The 9,043-nt window shown below is 43.1% G+C and overlaps 1 protein-coding gene across 1 annotated transcript; it reads left to right on the top strand.

The window, feature by feature from the left end:
* The first annotated feature begins 5,604 nt into the window (after positions 1–5,604).
* Positions 5,605–7,885, top strand: LOC106816233 (forkhead box protein I1-like). Its single transcript, XM_014820811.1, has 2 exons — positions 5,605–6,167; positions 6,716–7,885. The coding sequence occupies exons 1-2, from the start codon at positions 5,817–5,819 to the stop codon at positions 7,334–7,336; spliced, it is 972 nt and encodes a 323-aa protein (XP_014676297.1). The 5' UTR covers positions 5,605–5,816; the 3' UTR covers positions 7,337–7,885.
* The last annotated feature ends 1,158 nt before the right edge of the window (positions 7,886–9,043 follow it).

Raw genomic sequence — 9,043 nt, 5'->3', positions numbered from 1 at the left:
CAATGTTTTTTTCAATTTATAATTATTTGCATGAAAATTAGTCGTGTGTCGAAATTCATCACGCATTTAATAGGTTCACCTTTCGGCTTTAGGATTGTAATTAAGTACATAAGTGGTGTAAACCGTTGAACAGGTGTGTACTGTGTCAGTATCGTAGTATGGTAAATGGAATGTATGTCTGCTGAAATCTGTGTAAATACGCAGAGTAGTTCTACGAGTAAGTTCTTGTACCATGTCTGCTAGAACAATAAAATAAAACGTTTTTTTTCTTGTAAATTTAGTTGTTATGATATTATATACGCGGCTTACAGGTGTATTTAAAACGTTAGTACTACATTGAAATGGCGGCTTGTTATCGTTCTTATTAATGCTTAACGGTTAGCAGTCTGGAAGACTACTGCTAAAAACGAAATGATTGTTATTATCCTAGTCTAGTGCTCTCTCTCTCTTTCTCGTCTCTCTCCGCTTCGTCTCTCTCGCGTCTCTGTCATCCTTCTCTTCTCTCTCTCTCTCTCGCTCTCCTCGATCTCTCTCTCTTTCTCGCGGTCTTCTCTCCTTCTCTCTTTTCTATCAGTATATATGTTATATAACATAATCATAAATGTATATATAATTTATATATAATTTTTATTTTAGGCCACCTATTTATTTATTGTTTTCATTTGTTATTATCTTTGTCGCGCGGCTAGAACCGAGATCATTCCTGTTAGAATAGTATATACTCCAAGATGATATAGAACAAAGCGGCGGATCAGCCGCCCGAGGGAACGCCCGGCCCCTGCGCCATTATTAATGACAACAGTGAGCTAGCTAGCGTTGAGATATGTAAATAGTACAACCTGGGGGGGGGCTTTTAATTGACATAAACGCACGAACGTGTCTAGGAGCAGAAGAGATGTTATTCAAGAGCTAGAGAATTCTGAGCGTTATGTATCAGTAGAGCCGTCTGACTATGAAAGCCCAAAATAACGGAATTATAAAATCGGATGTATAAAGCGATCATGCCATAACTCATTTTCTTGACATTTCTCTTGTCGTGATTTTACTTTTCATTTTCACGCGTATAGGTTGTATGTTTAAGGTGTATTGTTGGTCGTAATTAGGGCGATAAAATATAGAAACTCGGCGAAAACAGACTACTAAGGAGAGGAACTGCCCAAGACTTGAACGAGAATTTAACGGCTTGTTAACCCCCGTGCTATAACGGATATATTAGTATATATATATAATGCGGGCCCAAAAAGACAAATTCGGACAAATCGCGATTGGGCCACTTGGCTCCGTATTACTCCAACATTTTCTCGATAATTAACTCACCCCCGCTATAACGTGACTCCCCGCATTTTACGGGCCGATCGAATGTTTTAGATGGCGCGATTCATGGCGTTCTTGCGGGCGTTTCCAGTGTATTTTGACAAGCCTACTAACGTACGTACGGTTGGCCAGAATATGTACGCATCTGCTGAACGGATTGACCCCCCGGGGAGAAGGCGCTGCTAGAAGTTGCGCATACGGAATTGAAGGGTTGGCCTGGGCTAATGCTATATCAAGTAATATGCAATCCGTTTCATTGTATAAAATTTATGGCAAAATTCCATGGGAAAACGTTACGTGACGCACTAAGGGAAAGAGGGATATTATTGTGGTCGTTATTTGGTTCGATCTGTCGTTGTCGGTGTTTGTAGTTGGTTTGCCGGGCACTGTAAGTAGGAATAGCTGGACTGGATATCGATGAGAGATTTGTATTACAGTAGTTTTTTAGTGCAGTTTATTTGGGACGCATTTTATTCTTCGTTATAACGTCCTGAGAACAAGTTTTACTATTTATCACAGAAAGAGACAGAAGTGAAATGAAGCCTTCGGCCTACCAACATCCATCGGTTTTATTAACCATCAAGTAGGTCTTCGAGGCGGGAACCTGTGGGGTAGGTGCGCGCAAATTGTGTTGCCGATGCATGGCATTGGATGTAAGAATGCATACAACAAAATGTGAGAGCGTTGTGTCGGGCACAGACCGTGAGAGCGCGAACGCTGAGCGGCCGCAAGGAGCCTTTGAAAGGCGGGAGTGGGAGCGCGTGGCGGAGGTGCGTTGGTGGAGGGCGGTGGGGTGTGGGTTTTGTATTGGTTATTGTATTCTTTTGGTGTCTTGATTGTCTTTTACGTGTTGTTTTTGTTATTATGGATTGTCTGCTTGCTTATTCTTACTGTGTGTTTTTGTTGTTTTGGTTGTATTGATGCTGTCTTTGTTCTTGTTTTGTTTCTCTTATTTATGTATTGTATTGTATGTGCGATGCTTACGTGGTTTGTGAATGTATTAGCGCGCGATGGCTTACGTGGTTATGATGGGTATAGCGCGCGATGCTACGTGGTTGTGATGGGTGAATGACGTGCGCTGCTTAGTGGTTATGAATGGGTGATGAGTTGCGCGATGCTTACGTGGTTGTGATGGTGATGGAGCGCGTCGATGCTTACGTGGTTATGATGGGTGATGAGCGTGCGATGCTTACGTGGTTATGATGGGTATGAGCGCGCGATGCTTACGTGGTTATGATGGGTATGAGCGCGCGATGCTTACGTGGTTGTGATGGGTGATGAGCGTGCGATGCTTACGTGGTTGTGATTGTGTTGGATGAGCGTGCGATGGCTTACGGTGGTTTGTGAATTGGTTTATGCAGCGGCGGATGCTTACGTGGTTATGATTGGGTGATGAGTGCGCGAGTGCTTACGTGTTGTGATGGGTGATGAGCGCGCGATGCTTACGTGGTTATGAGGGTGATGAGAGTGCGATGCTTCCGTGGTTGTGAAATGGGTGATGGAGTGCGCGATCTTACGTGTTGGTGATGGTGATCGAGCGCGCGATGGCTTACGTGGGTTGTGATGGGTATGACGCGCGCGATGCTTTACGTGGTTGTGAATAGTATGACGCGCGATGCTTACGTTGTTGGGAATTGGGTGTATGAGCGAAAGAATCGACGCCGTCCATGTTGTCCGCGTCTACGCGGGACACAGTGCACGTGATTTCCCCTCCGTATTATTGTAGCTGCTCCGGTGGATTTTCAATCGTGGCAATTCACCAAGCTCCATAGCTTGGCTTCTGGTGCGCGCAGCTCGGGCACACACAGCTATTGCTATTGTTTCGTTAAGCGGTAGGTCGAACACGCATCCACTGGGTGACCAGCGCACCACGTTGCCGCGACAAAGGCACGTCGTTGGTGATGGATTATTAGCTGTAGCTTAACCTGTTTAGATAGTAATAAACGCATGCATGAGGCTATAATAGTTGCAAGGGTTCGAAGAGGATCTAGAGGAAAAGTGTAAACAACCAGTTGTATATTATGACCCGAAGTAAACGCCGCGTTCAAGATGCGGGTGTTTAATCACCGAATAAACGTCAACACACATTAATCCGCACCTAAACAATTAGGATATCCTAGCACCCGTTTTTCGCCTACGTACTAGAAATACAATCTTTTAGCAATGCTAAAAGATTAGTGGCTTATTAAAAACATGGATCGAATTTCATCTACACTGTATTAGCTATATATAGGTACCTGAGAAATTTTATTTTTACTAATAGGCCCTACTATTGCTATAATTGCTATTTATATAAAATAAAAAGGAATTATCGAATCTATCTAATATATATATATGTGTGTGGAATGGGCACGTAATAAGCGGTGTGGTAAAGGAGAGACGCTGTGAAGAAACTTTTAGAGAAACAGTGTCGGTGAATATTTTGCAACGCTCACCGTTCGGAAAGATTTAAAATATTTATGTGAAAAATCATATTAAAAGTTGACTTCAATTAATATTTTATCTACCTAACTTTACTACCGTTTGTACCGAGGGTAACTAGGACACAAAATCTGATTTTTTCGCCACGCGAAAACATGAGGTAATTAACGGAGGTATTAGATATTAAGGGAGAAAAGAGAGGGAGAGAGAGAGAGAGAGAGAGAGAGAGTAGAGAGAGAGAGAGAGATAGAGACATATCGAAAGAAAAAAAGAGGGAGAGAGATAGGGACATATCGAGAGAGAGTGAGAGAGAGAGAGAGAGAGAGAGAGAGAGAGAGAGAGAGAGAGAGAGAGAGAGAGAGAACATATCGAAAGAAAAAAAGAGGGAGAGAGATAGGGACATATGACGAGAGAGAGTGAGAGAGAGGAGAGAGAGAGAGAGAGAGAGAGAGAGAGAGCGAGAGAGAGAGAGAGAAAGAAGGGTGGACGCGGCGATATAGGACCGCAAACTCATACACGAAAGAGGGGTGGAGTGGAAATAACAGCGACATAATTGTCAATAACGTACAATTTAAGAAATAAAATGGCTTTGCAGTGTGCAAGCGCGATGTTGTAGATATAATTTCCGAACTATTTTTGTTTGCGCACATGTTCAGTCGACTTTTATTCAGTCTATGGTTTGTGAAAATATACAGCGCCTCTTATCGGCCCAGCACTTTACGCTAAGAAATATTAAGCAGTGCCTCATATATCTATATACGGATATAAACGGCAAGGGCGTAGCCGCGGGGGGTTCGGATCGATGAACCCCCTCTACCCCCCGTGGGATCGCGAGGAGTGGGGTTGAGTTCCGCTCAAATGCATATAAAAATTTATGTTAACCCTATTTCGAATTCCAAATACCGGTGGTGGTACGTAGAGTGTTGAGACAAATTAACAAAATTAGCAACAATGAAAAGTTCCGTCGATCCTCATTATTATTCAGTACATGTATAATTATGTATCATTCCCGCAGTATTGTGAGAATAAAATGAGAAATAATTAATATAGCATTGTGTAAAGTCTTTATTTATTTACATAAAATTAACCGTTTCAAACCAGGTGCAAGTGACAGTCACTGAATTAGTTTAAATCCTTAATTTAAACTTTTACAAATCAATGACACCTAAATTGAGATTTAAGGATTAACTAATTTTGAATGATTTAACTGAGAATTAATTTAGAGATTTAACTCTAAATGAGAAAACTGATTTTTCTCGTGAAATCGGGTCCAGAAGTCAGTAATGTGGCGAAAAGTTATTAAAAAATCATCAGTTCACGTCTAAAAATACTATTTCAAAGTGTTGGGAAATCGCACCTGGAGCCATTAAATTTTCGGAGACCCAGACCCCCCCCCCTTAGTGCTTAACGGCGCTAGCGATAAGCCTATATGCTTCGATAGTATAAAGTTCCACTGCTACTGTAATAAGCACCCCCCCCCACAAACACACACACTTGTTTAGCTGCCTACGCCCCTTCAAAGTTGACTATGTAACTTCTCTCTACTTTTGCCAACTCGTTCTCAACTCGCGTAATTTTGCATCGTTTTAACGAGAGAGCATCGCAGATCGTCTAAATACTGCTTTAAATATGATAAACACGCTTATAGTCCGCTCGCAGTTAGATTACTGTTGCACAATGGTCAGCAACGCACTGAGTACAATACCCGCCACTGATCGCCCGCGTGATGGCTCGCCTCGTACACATGGTGATGACGCGAACAGGTCGCGAGGGCGCGCCGCAAAGCGGTCGCGGACGCTGCGTCGCACGACTCCCGTAAACAGAGTAGTGACGCCGGTTTGCGCGACACTGCCTCCGTATAAAAGCGAGGCGCGATGCCGCACGTCGACTCAGTGTTGTCACTGACCACACTGTTGTGCACGCGTCGTCGCTAGAGTGAGAGCGCCGAACGAAGAAACGCGCGGGAACAGATTTACATTGGCAGATTTTCGGCAGACGTCATCAGAGAGAGAGAGAAAGAGTACACGTACGTATACACGCAGCCACCGACCGCAAGCGCGAAGGAGACTACCAAGAAGAGCATGGCAGAAGGGAGACCTCTGATGTCGTCGTCGCCGATGAGTCGGCAGCCGACTCCGACTGAGAATGCAACGGCAGCTGCGGCAGCCACCATAGCAGAGAACGAGGAGAAGAAGCCCGATCTGTCGTATTCGTCTCTCATAGCGATGGCGATCCTGAGCTCGCGCGAAGGCCGCATGCAGCTATATGAGATCTACGCCTACATTCAGAAGCACTTCGTCTACTTCGCCAAGGTGAAAGACACGACGTGGAAGAACAGCGTTCGTCACAATTTGTCGCTGAATTCTGCCTTCACGAAGGTCGGGCGGAGAGACAATGGAAGAGGTCACTACTGGGGAATTCATCCGAAGAAGGTATGTAGAGTAGTTGTACATTTTATAGTTATTACAGGTACGTCATTATGAACGTGCAGCTATGCACTGATATACTGTACTGTATGTGAATATACTACATACTATCAGAAGTCTATACTATACTATCTCTCTCTCTCTCTCTCTCTCTCTCTCTCTCTCTCTCTCTCTCTCTCTATCATGTCATAAATCATGCAGGGTGGGGATTTTACGAGTGCGGGTTAATCCGGAAGGACACATGAATCCGTGGTGTTTGTGAAAAGAACTTGCACTTACTGTTGCATATAGATTTCCATAGCATTTCACGTAGTGTGAATTTACTATACAGCTCCAGTTTTATGTCCATGTTGAAAGCAGCAGCAATGTTAGAAATTGATTATTCATAGGTCTATTAGCTTTAAATATTCAGTGTTAAATGTTACGTGTTAATACATTTAGGAAAATGGCACATGCGTTGAAGTTGCGATATAAATAAAGAAATAAAAATATATAGACATACTGAGGGGGTTCATGAACACGAGTCTATAACCATTTATTTTTGTTCATCTAAGGTCGGCAGCTTTCTCCAGGGAAAATTTCGCGGTCGCATGGGAAGAAAACTAAATCCCGATTCCGATTCGGAGGTCCTGCGCAAGATACAGGAATCCGTTTCGCCTAGCGTCGCCGCGACGCCACCACCGATGCAGCTTCCGCAGACTCCGATCCGGCCGTATCCGGCTACACCGGATTCCGGTTACGGCTCGCCGCTGGGTCTGAGCTTCAGAGGGCGCGCAGATGTGTTCGGCGGCATGACGACGCCATCAACGCTTGCCAACGCGACGACGGTGTGCGCTGGAAGGGCGCCACTGTACGGCGTGACGACGGAGCAGACGCAGCGGTACGCGACGGACGACGCGCTGGGGGTGATGCCGACGTGGTACGCGGACGCGCTTCGACATGCCGACAAAGAGAATCACGCGACTGCGCAGACAAGTCAGATGTCGTGCCGATACTCGCAACCGAGCTACGTCAGCGGTCACGTGCCTTGCGCAGAAGCCTCTCTGCAGCCGCATCCAGCGTCGCCATGGATGCACGGTTCGCCGTACCCATGGCAACACGTTGCCGCCTCTACTCCCTTGATGGGTGTGCCTGTTATACCGTTCCCGGGTATGTATGGTTCATTCATCGGGTAGATTATACACGCTTGAGGCAGAGCTAGTATATGAGAAGACGTTTAGATTATATATTATTATTAGCAATGTTGTACTTCTCGTAGAAATCTATACTTTTGATCATAATATATTAGCATATGATATGGGAAAATGATATGGGGTATTAAATCATGGCGATTACGTAAATTACGATAACGAAACTATTATTATTATATTGAATTTCTCTAATGGTTACTATTTTTTCTGTATTGTATTCGATTGATAATGAATTAAATAATATATAAATTCAACATATTGTGTCTATATAAAGTTTATATGTGCTCGGGCGCGTACTTGACATGTACAATATCCTAAATTAAATCATAGCAGTAACGCACAATGCGAAAGTTTACAAGATTATTTGCATTTATATGGTTTATTTAAATAGAGACGTTGAGCAAGGACACAGAAGTCGATTTGTAGCAGCCCTTGCAATGTGAAAAAACTAAAATAATAATGTAAATAATACTAAAATGAATGTGATAAATAAAAAAACACCAAGTTATTCACTTGGCGGAATTATATCCAGCACGTGCTTTATTCATTAAAACATTTTTTGAAAGGAATTTCTGTGTCATTACCGAGTTCTTGGAAACTTGGAAGAAAGCAGATACAGTATATTAGTTGTAGTTTAATAATAAATGATGAAATACTAATATATAATATACTATAAGCTAAAAGTGTAAAAGATTCAACAATCACATATAATTTAATAATAATATTATTATTAATGTAATTAATAATATATTATATGTGATTGCTGGATCTGTTACACGTAATTCCCAATTATAATGAGTTTAGTTTATTACGTTTCATCTTCACAAATAAAAATCGATTTCAACGAACCATCCGTGGAGCTAAAATTCAGTTGGACCTAGCTCCGTTACCACATTCTTTCTAACGCGAATCTACTGTCGGAGAACGTGCACGCGTCGATTACACACATCATAGGTGCAGTGGTCATTTTACGGATGATCTGTTGCGAACCAAACTGCCGCTTTTCTACCGCGATCCTGCCGCAGAGCAATCCTTACAACAATAGCTATCGGTATAAGCATGTGCTAGGAAGCCAATGGTCGGAATGCTCGAACCCAACGCAGACGAACTGCAATATACCACCAAGAGGTGCAATATACTATCAAGAGATGCAATATACCAGTCAGAGATGTACATATATATATAATATCAGGAGTTAATAGTGACAAATGGTTCACAAGAATTATATTTAACTTGAAATTAAACCATTTGACATCACCGTCAATGTTCCCGCGTAGCCGACGAGCTAGAATACGTCAGCGGGCGTGATGGGAAGAAGCCTGGAGAACCTTTATTCCACGAACATAGAACGTTTTAATAATGTGACAGTGTAGCTGTAGCGATGTTTAGCTACCCCTCTCGGGGTGGTGGGGTAGTGGGTAGAGTGTCAGATACACCTACCTGGTATACCTGTTATACCTGTCGTGGCAATCAACGGCGACCGACGCCTGAGCGCATTTTTAAGTACATTAGCATCTAGGAGGAACCATGGCGCAATGCTGCGAGCAAAGTGAATATTGTAGAACGAATTTTACCATTCACACGTGTCGTCGGCCCGCCCGTCACCACTTTGAACATACATGAGATCGACCGACGAAAACCTTGGCATACGACGAATGGACTTAGTAACGACGAGGAATACGACTTGGAATA

The sequence above is a fragment of the Priapulus caudatus genome, unplaced genomic scaffold, assembly GCF_000485595.1.
Source record: "Priapulus caudatus unplaced genomic scaffold, Priapulus_caudatus-5.0.1 Scaffold1319, whole genome shotgun sequence".
Lineage (NCBI taxonomy): Eukaryota > Metazoa > Priapulida > Priapulimorpha > Priapulimorphida > Priapulidae > Priapulus > Priapulus caudatus.
The sequence above is the reverse complement of the archived record's forward strand: the minus strand, read 5'-3'. Positions and strand labels throughout refer to the sequence as shown.